Source organism: Anolis sagrei, chromosome 5 (assembly GCF_037176765.1).
Source record: "Anolis sagrei isolate rAnoSag1 chromosome 5, rAnoSag1.mat, whole genome shotgun sequence".
In the NCBI taxonomy this organism is placed as follows: domain Eukaryota; kingdom Metazoa; phylum Chordata; class Lepidosauria; order Squamata; family Dactyloidae; genus Anolis; species Anolis sagrei.
The window spans coordinates 186,767,517-186,780,622 of NC_090025.1; the positions used below are offsets into that span (position 1 = coordinate 186,767,517).

Here is a 13,106-nt window from a genome sequence, read left to right on the forward strand (position 1 = left end):
CGACCAAGGGCAAGATGGATGGATGGCATCCTTGAAGTGACTGGACTGACCTTGAGGGAGCTGGGGGTGGTAACGGCCGACAGGGAGCTCTGGCGTAGGCTGGTCCATGAGGTCACGAAGAGTCGGAGACGACTGAACGAATGAACAACAACAACATTATTTATTATTATTGGTTCCTAAGTGGTTTCCATCCAAGAATAAACCAGATCTGATCCTATATGGCTTTTAAAATTAGACAACTACTAAGGGCACAGGATCCCCATGAATGTGAAAAAACTGCTCTTTTTTAAAGCCAGGAATAACCTCTGTACAGATTTCTAGTACTTTGAGCACAACCCCATGGATGACTTCCACAGGAAGATGACCATAGGATCATACTGGAGGATCTAGAGATTGCTAGAAGGGAGATGTTGACAAGCTGGAATGTGTCCAGAGAAGGGTGACTAACATGATCAAAGATCTGGAGAACAAGCCTTATGAGGAACAGTTAAAAGAGCTGGACATGTTTAGCTTGCAGAAGAGAAGGCGGAGAGGAGCCATGAATAAATACATGATGGGAAGTCATAGGGAGGAGGGAGCAAGCTTGTTTTCTGCTGCCCTGGAGATTAGGACGCGGAACAATGGCTCCAAACTACAGGAAAGGAGATTCCACCTGAACATTAGGAAGAACTTGCTAACTCCATCAAGTACTCCATCAAGGACTCCGTGTTACAAGTGGACAGTGAAGCGACAGCTCCCCCTGTGGCCGGAATTGAGCATAGCCTCACAAAGTCAGAAAGCTGGAATGTTAAATTACCTCTGTGTCTGTCTATATATGTTGTATATCTATGGCATTGAATGTTTGTCATGTATATGTTCATTGTAATCCGCCCTGAGTCCCCTGCGGAGTGAGAATGGCAGAATATAAATACTGTAAATAAATAAATAAACTGTGAGAGCTGTTCAGCAGTGGAAAACTCTGCTCCAGAGTGTGGTGGAGGCTCCTTCTTTGGAAGCTTTTAAACAGGGGCTGGATGGCCATCTGTCAGGGGTGCTTTGAATGCAATTTTTCTGCTTCTTGGCAGGGGGTCTCTTCCAACTCTATGATTCTAGGAGAAGGAAATCTCTAGGTCTTCAAGCACCAATATGGTGGGAAGACAGTATACTGTATTAAGAATGACGCAGTAAAGGCCAGATCTCATACTTCACACCAGTCCCACAAATGATATCCAAAGGCCTTCAAGTTTAGGCTGTGCAGTAAATGTATTTCCCAAAATATACAGCACTTAAATTTGACAAGGGGAGCAGCTCAATTGGATGCCTTGGAATAGAGTGACATTTTTCTTAGGTCAGCAATTCTCTCTAAAAAATGAAAGTTCCCTAATTACATAACGTTTTTCATCAAGTTGGTGCAATTATTTAGCAAAGTGGTTCTGCTTTTATCCTTTCGTTTTGTTCTTGATGCATCTGTTAACTTCTTGGGAATTTTGCAGCTGGCAAGATAGGCATTTCTGCTGCATGTGGAGGTCTTGAGATCTTTAGCTTCCTTATTCAGGGATGCATCTTTAAGTGCCCAGACTTCATAACACCAGTTTTCTAACTTGCTCTGGTCACAACAGGTAATGGCAAGACCACTAACCACAGGAATATGGAAGTGACACACTGTATTTGGAGTCTACAGCACTAATTTCCATTTAGATTGCAATCCCCTTATCCACAGATTCAACTTTAGTTGAACATAAGCTGAACATGACCCAACACTGTGATTCTTCAGCAAAGAAGGCAAACTGTAGTTTTGTTTGCTTTGCCAAAACCATAGTTTCCAAGAAAGGGAAACTACACTCATCAAGTCTCATCTGGAGGGCATTCAGTTTCCTTTTAGGATGGAAATGACAATTTGAAGAAACTTCAAATTGGGAAGTTTGGCCCAATGCTATTATTGGTGGGGTTCAGAATCCTCTTTGGTTTTGACTCTATACAGTCTGTCCCAGCTTACTTGTCCGAACGCATCTGCCTCTATGTCTCACCTCGTAACTTAAGATAATCCGGGGAGGCCCTGCTCTTGCTTCCACCAACATCACAAATGCGGCTGGTGAGGATGAGAGACAGGGCCTCCTTGGTGGTGGCCCCACGCCTGTGGAACGTGCTTCAGAGCAAGATATGATTAATCCCATCCCTCCTGGCTTTCAGGAAGAAAGTAAAATCGTGGCTTTGGAACCAGGCTTTCAGTCAGCAGACATAAATTAGCACTTTAGTGGAAATGGATTGGAAAGGCGATTTACATGAGGATACAATTCTATTTGGTAACAAATGTTTTTATATTGTTTAATTAATGGCTTGTGTATTTTATGTATTTTAATGGTTTGTTTAATGCTTATTGTATTAATTATTCATGTAACATCCTCGAATTGCTGCCTATGTAAGCCGGCCTGAGTCCCGCTTTTGTGGTAGAGAAGAGACGGGATATAAATACCAGAAATAAATTAATGACTGTAGGTAAACTATAAATCCCAACAACTACAAATCCCAAATGTCAAGGTCTATTTTCCCCAAACACCACCAGTGTTCACATTTGGGCATACTGAGTATTCGTGCCAAGTTTGGTCCAGATCCATCATTGTTTGAGTCCACAGTGCTCTCTGGATGTAGGTGAACTACAACTCCAAAACTCAAGATCTGGCGTTAGGTCCGTGACTATAAAACTCTTCCAGTATTTTCCCTTGGTCATGGGAGTTCTGTGTGACCAGTTTGGTTCAATTCAATCATCGAACCAATCTTGGCACACAGAACTCCCATGGAAGCCTTCGACAATACATTGGTTCAATTCCATCGTTGGTGGAGTTCAGAATGCCCTTTAATTTTAGTTGAATTATAAATCCCAGCAACTACAACTCCCAAATGACAAAATCAACCCAACCCCCCCCCCCCCCAAAAAAAAACCATTCAAATTCGGGCATATTGGGTATTTGTGCCAAATTTGGTCCAGTGAATGAAAATACATCCTGCTTATCAGATATTTACATTATGATTCATAACAGTAGCTAAATTACCGTTACGAAGTAGCAATGAAAACAATGTTATGATTGGGCGTCAACACAACATGAAGCACTGTATTAAGGGGTCATGGCATTAGAAAGGTTGAGAACCACTGCTATAAAGAAAGGTTGAGGGACCTGGACATGTTCAACCTAGTGAAGAGAAGACTGACCTGACAACCTTCTTAGAGCAGTTTGACAATGGAACCAATTACGGTACATACTTAGAGAGATGAGTTTTTGGATTTCCCCCAAAAGAGACTTAGCTGCTTTTATGAAAGATACTAGCTGTCCCCTGCCACGCGTTGCTGTGGTCCAGTCTGTGTATATGTGTTTTGTGTGTGTATATATTTGTGTAAACGTGTGTTTGCGTATATATATGTAGTTTTGCACATGCATTGTAATGTAAGAGATTTAAAGATGGGCTCAAAGCCAACCTTAAAAACTCTGTCATAGACATTGAGAACTGGGAAGCCCTGGCCCTTGAGCGCTCCAGCTGGAGGTCAGCTGTGACCAGCAGTGCTGTAGAATTTGAAGAGGCACGAATGGAGGGTGAAAGAGAGAAACATGCCAAGAGGAAGGCGTGTCAAGCCAACCCCGTCTGAGACCGCCTTCCACCTGGAAACCAATGCCATCACTGTGGAAGAAGATGTAGATCAAGAATAGGGCTCCACAGTCACCTATGAACCTTTGCTCAATTCTTGAGACCACTGCAACCCTCATCCAATTACCGAAAAAGACCAAACTTGGCACAATGAGTCTCCATGACGCACTCTACATCCTGGTGCGGTTTGGAGGATGCACCATGGACGATGGGACTTGCAATACCTGCACTCCCTTCCTGAGACCCTTACAACTGCCAACAATGATGGATCAGGATCACAATTCGCACAGAGAGCCCACATGACCCACTCTACATCCTGGTGCGGTTTGGAAAAATTTGACAATGGATGATGGGACTTGCAGTCACTTCACTCACTTCCTGAGACCACTGAGACCCTTGCCAATGACTGATCAAGACCAAACTTGGCACACAGAGCCCCCATGACCCACTCTACATCCTGGTGCACTTTCGAGGAGGACAGACCAGGGATGATGGGACTTCAAGTACCTCTACTCCCTTCCCAAGACTGCTGCAACCCTCATCTAATGACCAATCAAGACCAAACTTGGCACACAGAGCCCCCATGACCCAACCTACATCCCGGTGCTATTTGAAGGAGGATGGACCACAGATGATGGGACTTACAGTACCTTCACTCACTTCCTGAAACCACAGGGACACTCATCCAAATACTAATAAAGACCAAACCTGGCACAGAGAGCCCCCATGGCCAACTCAATATTCTGGTGAGGTTTGGGGGAGAACAATGAATGATGGGATTTCAAGTACCTCCACTCACTTCCCAAGACTTCTGCAGCACTCATCTAATGACCAATCAAGACCAAACATGGCACACAGAGCCACCATGACCCACTCTCCATTCTGGAGCAGTTTGGAGGAGGATGGACCACAGATGATGGGACTCACAGTACCTTCACTAACTTCCTGAAACCACTGCGAGCCATATAAATAACTAATAAAGACCAAACACAATTCCTTTCTCAAATAACCCGGGCAGCGCCGGGTCCCCAAGCTGGTAGAAGATACAAGAAAGTGCATCTCTAAACCTAGACTGGGTTACAGAGGCAAAAGATATCCGTATGGTCTGTATTCGGTTTTCCTGCCTGAACAGTGTCTTGAAGTTCTCAGAAGATAAAAGGGAATCATGCAAGCAACATCTGCACAGTACGCACACATGTCCATCATACCGACACATGTATTCCATCCTCGGATCTTGCTCTGACAGAAAATGTGGACAGGAAAGGGGATGTGACGCAAATAACCTCTAGCAGGGATAAGAAGGAAGTGGGGCTCATCCGGGACTGAGACATATCAAAGTTTCCACTTACATGCATCGTGGAAGCTTAAGTGAAATGCAAGCAGTCCCCAAGTTACGAACAAGATAGATTATCCCACGATAATTTATTTATTTACTATGTTTATTTACTATATTTGTATACCGGGATGAGCTCCCATCTGTTAGTTCTGTCTTCTCATGTGAGGACATGAGAGAAGCCTCCCACAGGATGGTAAAACATCCAGGCGTCCCCTGGGCAACGTCCTTGCAGACGGCCAATTCATTTACTCCAGACGATCTTAGAGACCTAGATGGTTCATAGGGAGAGATGTGTTCAGATAGGTAACCGTTTAGGGCTTTAAAGGCTAAAGCCAGCACTTTGAATTGTGCCCGGTAGCAAACTGGCAGCCAGTGGAGTTGGCGCAGCAGAGGGGTTGTACGCTCTCTGAGTGCCCTCCTGTTAATAACCTGGCTGCCACCCACTGAACCATTTGAAGCTTCCAAGCAGTCTTCAAAGGCAGCCCCACATAGAGTGCATTGCAGTAGTCTATATGGGACGTGCTCAGAACTCGACCGGCAGCCAGTGGAGCTGACATAATGGGGGGTGGGGGTGGTATGCTCCCTGTATGACACTCCAGTGAGTAGTCTAGCTGCAGCCCGTTGGACTAGTTGGAGTTTCCGAACAGTCTTCAAAGGCAACCCCATGTAGACCGCATTGCAGTAATCTATTTGGGATGTAACAAGAGCATGGACCACTGTGGCCAGATCAGACTTCCCAAGCTACGGGCACAGCTGGCTTAGTGCAAGATCAAAGTAAAACAGACTTAGGAAGGGATGGATAACCTCAGGCCTGGAGGCAAACTATGCAAGACAAAACAACAAAATATGAAAAATGTTCTGTTCCTGGTTCGAAAGTGTTATTTCCTGTTTCATTGTGCGGTTCTTTACTTAGAAAGTAGTTGCTCTGCTCCAACAACTTTGTTGGCTGCCAAAAACTAGTCTGAATCCCCCCTCCCCCCCCCCCACAACACGCCAATAAATAAATAAAGAAATGACTAGTGTTTCTATCATTATCATCAAAGAAACTGGTTACATCCCAGAAAGATTACTGCAACGCACTCTACGTGGGGTAGCCTTTGAAGACTGTTCAGAAACTCCAACTAGTCAAATGGGCCATGGCAACCAGATTGCTCACTGGAGCGACATACAGGGAGCATACCACCACCACCACCACCCATCACCCCCGTTGTGCCATCTCCACTGGCTGCCGGTCCACTTCCAACCACATTTCGAAGTGCTGATCTTGGCCTATAAAACCCTATACGGTTCCGGCCCAGCTTACTTGTCTGAAGGTATCTCCCTCTACGTTCCACCCCGTAGTTTAAGATTGTCCGGGGAGGCCCTGCTCTTGGCCCCAACAGCTTCACAAACGCGTTTGGTTGGGACGAGGGACAGGGCCTTCTCGGTGGTGACCCCCTGTTTGTGGAACTCCCAAGATTAGGTCGGCATCATCCCTCCTTTTGTTTAGGAAGAAACTGAAATCATGGTTTTGGGACCAGGCCTTCGGACAGCAGGCATGAAAGCACCTTGGCTGTGGAATTAGACTGGATACGACTATTGGCTTGATAATATTGTTTTTTTTAATTTACTATTTTTACTTAAAAAGTCAAAAAACAAAAATTACATCACAACGCATGCACAAAACCACATATATTAGTGTATATGTGTCTATGCACACACACATAGACACATATACACTAATATACACACACACACATATAGACACACAAAACATATACACAGACTGGGCCACAGCAATGCGTGGCAGGGGATGACTAGTCTATATAAATAAAAATGTAATGTTCGTTTGTGGGATTAACAGAACTCAAAAACCACTTGACAAATTGACACCAAATTTGGACACAAGACACCTAAAAATCCAATGTATGTCCATCACTCAAAAATTGATTTTGTCTTTTGGGAGTTGTAGTTGCTGGGATTTATAGTTCACCTACAATCAAATAGCATGATAGAATTGAACCAATCGGTGCATACAGGACTCCCATGACCAACAGAAAACACTAGAAGGGTTTGGTGAGCATTGACCTTGAGTTTGGGAGTTGTAGTTCACCTACATCCAGAGACTACCATGGACTCAAACAATGATGGATCTGGATCAAACTTGGCACTAATATTCCATATGCCGAAATATGTACACAGATGGGAGTTTGGGGGAAATAGACCTTAACATTTGGGAGTTATAGTTACTGGGATTTATAGTTCACCTACAATCAAAGAGCATTCTGAACCCCACCAAAGAGAATTGGGGCAAACTTCCCACACAGAATCCCTATGACCAATAGAAAATACTCAAGGCCATCCTATCCAACTCTCTTCACCAGGGCAAGAAAACGTAATCAAAGCCCTCCTGACAAAGAACCAGCAGACAAGAGTCCTTTGCCCCACCCTGGTCATTCCACAGATATATAAACCCCTTTTCCTAGTTCCAACAGACCTCACAACCTCTGCGGATTCTTGCCATAGATGTAGGCAAAACGTCAGGAGAGAATGCCTCTAGAGCATGGCCATATAGCCCGAAAAAACCTACAACACAACCCCTATTGCAAAATGTGCTATGGAAAAGGATGTCTCTCTCCCCAAAACAAAGTTTTTTGCAGTTTAACAAACTTTCCCCAAGTTTTTATGAAAGAGGAAATGACATTTACACCCAGAAACAAAAACTGTATTGCATAATGTTTTGGAATCTTGGTTTCACCCTTAAATCCCAGGGTTTTTCAAATGGAGTATCACCACTAAGTCTAGAAGACCAAGACCCCATTATTACTGTTGTTGTTGCATTACATTAAAATAAAGTAGATTTATTCAGGGTCACTCCCCACAAAAGAAAATCACCTCGATTTGTTATGGAAACATGCCCAACCCAGTCCAGCTTTACTTTGAACAGAGGAGTGGCTCAAGGGATATCCCCAAGTTTCAGATCTAAGGACCCTGGGCATTCTTAAAGGGATACACCCCAAATTTCAGGACAAGGTAACCAAAGACTAGATTTACACTGCTTTATAATCCCTACCAGCTCGGCGTTTCTCTCCGTCCGGGATCCACGGCGAAAAGCGACGGGAAGAAAGCGTAATGGCCGGGGAAGGCGCGAAGGGGAGCGCCGACAGGAAGAGGAGGAGGAAACAGGGCGCTGTCCCTTTAAATCCCCGCTAAGGCCATCCAGCGCTCGATTGCCTCTCCTGTCTAGGGCGGGGAGGGTGTTAGAACAGGACGAGTGGGCGGGGCCAAAGGGAGAGTGGGCGGGGCTAGCTAGAGAACGCGAAGGAGACGGAGAGAGCGGGTTAGAACAGGAGTGGGCGGGGCCAAAGGAAGAGTGGGTGGGGCTAGCTAGAGAAAGCGAAGGAGGCGGAGAGAGCGGGTTAGAACAGGAGTGGGCGGGGCCAAAGGAAGAGTGGGCGGGGGCAGCTAGAGAAAGCGAAGCAGGCGGAGAGAGCGGGTTAGGAGGAGTAGGCGTGGCCAAAGGAAGAGTAGGCGGGGCTAGCTAGAGAAAGAGAAGGCGGCGGAGAGGGAGGAGTCAAAGGCCAAGTTGTGGGCGTGGCTTGCTGGGGGAAAGAGCCAGGAGAGGGTTAGAACAGGAGTGGGCGGGGCCAAAGGAAGAGTGGGCGGGGCTAGCTAGAGAAAGGGAAGAAGGCGGAGAGAGTGGGTTAGAACAGGAGGAGTGGGCGGGGCCGAAGGAAGAGTGGGCGGGGCTAGCAAGAGAAAGCGAGGTAGGCGGAGAGGGCGGAGTCAAAGGCCAAGTTGTGGGCGTGGCTTGCTGGGGGAAAGAGGCAGGAGCAGGTTAGAACATGGGGAGTGGGCGGGGCCAAAATGAGAGTGGGCGGGGCTATCTAGAGAAAGCAAAGGAGGCGGAGAGAGCGGGTTAGAACATGAGGAGTGGGCGGGGCTAGCTAGAGAAAGCAAAGGAGACGGAGAGGGCGGAGTCAAAGACCAAGTTGTGGGCGTGGCTTGCTGGGGGAAAGAGCCAGGAGCGGGTTAGAACAGGAGGAGTGGGCGGGGGCAAAGGAATAGTGGGCGGGGCTAGCTAGAGAAGGAGACGGAGAGGGCGGAGTCAAAGGCCAAGTTGTGGGCGTGGCCTGCTGAGAGAAAGAGCCAGGAGCGGGTTAGAACAGGAGGAGTGGGCGGGGCTAGCTAGAGAAAGCGAAGGAGGCGGAGAGGGCGGAGTCAAAGGCCAAGTTGTGGGCGTGGCTTCCTGGGGGAAAGAGCCGGTTAAAACAGGAATGGGCGGAGCCAAAGAAAGAGTGGGCGGGGCTAGCTAGAGAACGCGAAGGCGGCGGAGAGGGCGGAGTCAAAGGCCAAGTTGTGGGCGTAGCTTGCTGGGGAAAGAGCCAGGAACGGATTAGAACAGGAGGAGTGGGCGGGGCTAGCTAGAGACAGCGAATGAGGCGGAGAGGGCGGAGTCAAAGGCCAAGTTGTGGGCGTGGCTTGCTGGGGAGAGAGCCAGGAGCAGTGGGCGGGGCCAAAGGGAGAGTGGGCGGGGCTATCTAGAGAAAGCGAAGGAGGTGGAGAGGGCGGAGTCAAAAGCCAAGTTGTGGGCGTGGCTTGCTGGGGAAAGAGCCAGCTGAGTGGGCGTGGCTTGCTGGGCGAAGCAGCCGCAGAGGAGGCGCGTGGGTTGCAGCAGGATCTTTCTTTTTTTTTTTTCCCACGCCAATAAATAAATAAATAAACGATTAGCGTTTCTATTATTATCATCAAAGAAGCTGATTACATACTAATACAACATTTTACTGCACTTTTAAAAAATCTTATTTTAATATAATTATTTATTGTTTGTTGTTTTGTTTATTGTTTATTGTTATGTTTCTCCTTCCCTTTTAACACGCCTCTCTACCTTGCTTGCTGGGATTTCTTCCAGGGTGGGCCCCACGCGGGACCGTGGATCACAACAACAACAACAAACCCCCAGCTTTCCTTTTTTTTCTCCCCCCTCTTAAAAAAATAATGAAATCCCCATTGAATCGGTGGAAAGAAGAGGTTACTCGCGAGTAAAATGCCCACGCGAGGCGCGACCCGCGTGGGCCAAGCTGAAAAAAAGAAAATAAATAAATACTGAAGATCACATTGGAAGAAAGGGGAGTCCAATCGGAATGTTGTTTTTTAAATCAGATTTAAAGGAGTGGGAGATGAAATCACGCGTGGAATCCAGGTTAGTCCGGTTTTAGAGGGAGGAGATTTTGGAAAGTAATTTTCAGCTGGGAAGAGAGCAAAGGATGATGCAAATGCCTTATTATTATTATTATTATTGTGCAAATGCCTCAATAGTATTATAGTATTATTATTATTATGCAAATGCCTTATTATTATTATAGTATTATTGTGCAAATGCCTTATTATTATTATTATTATTATGGTGCAAATGCCTCAATAGTATTATAGTATTATTATTATTATTATTGTGCAAATGCCTTATTATTATTATTATTATTGTGAAATATCTTATTTTTATTCTTATTAAGATGGTGCAAATGCCTTAATAGATTATTATTATTATTATTCTATTAGGATGGTGCAAATGCCTTAATAGATTTGTTGTAGTTGTTGTTATGGTGCAAATGCCTTACTATTATTATTATTCACACAAAAGCACAGTATGTCACAGCAAACGAGATCTATATGCTGGATTTCGTATCACAAAATCATTATTATTGTTATTATTAGGATGGTGCAAATGCCTTAATAGATTTCTTATTATTATTATTATTATTATTATTATTAAGATGCAAATGTCTTAGTATTCTTATTATTATTATTGGGATGGTGCAAATGCCTTAATAGATTTATCATTATTATTATTAATGTTATTATTTTGGTGCAAATGCTTTATTATTATTATTATTATTATTGTTTTATTATTATTAATATTATTATTATTATTATTATTATTAAGATGGTGGAAATGCCTTAATAGATTTATTATTATTATTATTATTATTATTATTAATGTTATTATGGTGCACATGCCTTATTATTATTGTTATTTATTATTAGGATGGTGCAAATGTCTTAATAGATTTATTATTATTATTATTATTAGGATGATGCAAATGCCTTATTATTATTATTATTATTATTAGGATGGGGTTTCTTGGTGCAACTTGAAAAACTGCAAGTTGCTTCTGGTGTGAGAGAATTGCTCATCTGCAAGGACATTACCCAGGGGACACCCAGATGTTTTGATATTTTACCATCCTTGCGGGATGGTAAAACATGTCCTTGCATGGGGAGCTGGAGCTGACAGAGGGAGCTCATCCGCACTCTCCCCGGATTCGAACCCTCTTCAGTCCTGCTGGCACAAGGATTTAACCCATAGGGCAATTAGGGGCTCCACATTAGGATAGTGCAAATACATTATTATTATTATTATTATTATTATTATTATTATTATTTTACTGACACTAAAGCACAGTATGTCACAACAAACAAGATCTATACGCTGGATTATTATTATTATTATTATTATTATTATGGTGCAAATGCCTTGTTAGGATGGCGCAAATGCCTTAATAGATCTATTATTATTATTATTATTATTATTATTATGCCAATGCCTTGTTTTTAGGATGGTGCAAATGCCTTTATATTATTATTATTATTATTATTATTATTATTATACTGACACTAAAGCACAGTATGTCACAGCAAATGAGATCTATACGCTGGATTATTATTATTATTATTACTATTGTTATGGTGCAAATGCCTTAATAGATCTATTATTATTATTATTATTATTATTATTATTATTATGCCAATGCCTTGTTGTTAGGATGGTGCAAATGCCATTATTATTATTATTATTATTATTATTATTATTATTATTATTATGGTGCAAATGCCTTAATATTATTAGCATTATTATTACTATCATTACTGGCAACTAGGGAAAGGATGCTCAGCCTGCCAGAAAGAAGTATGTCAGGTAAGGGTGGATTTTTATATATTTTGTTTCAATCCAAACCTGAGTCCATCCCTTGTCAAACATTTGGAATCAGGTCTTAAAACACCTGCAAACCACTGCAGGTGAGCATTATTATTATCCTTCCAAAACCCAGTCCTTGGAGACAACGCTGCTTCTCCTAATCAATTACCAAAGAATCAATAATCAATCATGATGCAAACAAACCAATGGCTGGTGAAAACCCCTGTTACATAAAACCACAATGAATCAGGACACAGTAGTAGTACAGTAGACTCTCAGTTAACCAGAACTCTCAAGCAACCGGCAAACAAAATCAAAGAAATAATAATACTGCATTTGCAAAGCTGTGTTGGATTGCAGTTTGGTTTGGATGCCTGCATTTCAGTATGGAATTCAAGTCAATACAGAGTTTATGGTATTGTATAAGGTATCGTAGTGGAGTTTATGGTATTGTATAAGGCCTATTTCTCATAGTAACTCTCAAGCAACCAGAAACTGCATTGACCTGGCACCTACCCATCCCCATGGGTGCCTCTTAACAGAGTTTACTCTAATAATAATAATCCCCAAGGAATGCATTTGGAATAATTGCCCACTTGGAGCATCATGTACATCATGTACAGACTGCAGTCAGAGGGGATTTGGATCCTTTAGGGAAAGATTTGGGGTCTGCCGTGGGGTAGGTGGCTCCAGTGCCCCCCAATAAGCCCTTTCCACCCCCCAAATCCCCCCTCCCCTCCGTGGCCTCCTTACCCCTCTCTCTGTCTCCTGCCCGAGGTCCTTTAGTTGCTTCTAGGACGTACATACAATGCTCCTTCTCTGCTCTCTGGCAGCTTCCAAAATAACAGGCAAGCGAGCTGGGTCCCCCCCCCCCCTTTTTTTTTTTTTTTTTTTTTTTTGCCTGCTGAAGAATAGACAGAGAGAGAGAGACAGAGAAGGGAGGGTGGCAGAGCTTCTATCTTTGGGAGGCACCCAAATCCCATTTGATTATGGATGCTAAGCAGTGCCGGCTATGGTTGGGGCCTGGAAGGGAGACCGGCGACAAATACCAGAGGAAGGAGTGCGCCAAGGGTTCTTCCTCGCCGTAGAACGAATGCAGTTTGATACCGCTACGACGGACATGGCTCAATATTGATTTATTTATCGTGTCAGGAGGAACCAGACAGTTGTATTACATTTTTAACAAAACAAACAAAC

At 43.8% G+C, this 13,106-nt stretch overlaps 1 protein-coding gene across 5 annotated transcripts in view; it reads right to left on the reverse strand.

The window, feature by feature from the left end:
- KRAS (KRAS proto-oncogene, GTPase) overlaps positions 1 to 12,772 on the reverse strand; it is a 64,724-nt gene extending 51,952 nt beyond the window's left edge. For 2 of the 5 annotated variants that reach the window (XM_060776529.2, XM_060776525.2), the window contains exon 1: positions 12,663 to 12,772. In XM_060776529.2, coding sequence (XP_060632512.2) covers positions 12,663 to 12,714 — 52 coding nt within the window. In that variant the 5' untranslated portion in view covers positions 12,715 to 12,772. Of the gene's footprint in view, positions 1 to 8,006; positions 8,178 to 12,662 lie in introns of those variants that run through there. The other 3 variants (XM_060776526.2, XM_067469312.1, XM_060776527.2) reach the window with 2 other exon arrangements.
- Between the last annotated feature and the right edge of the window lie 334 nt (positions 12,773 to 13,106).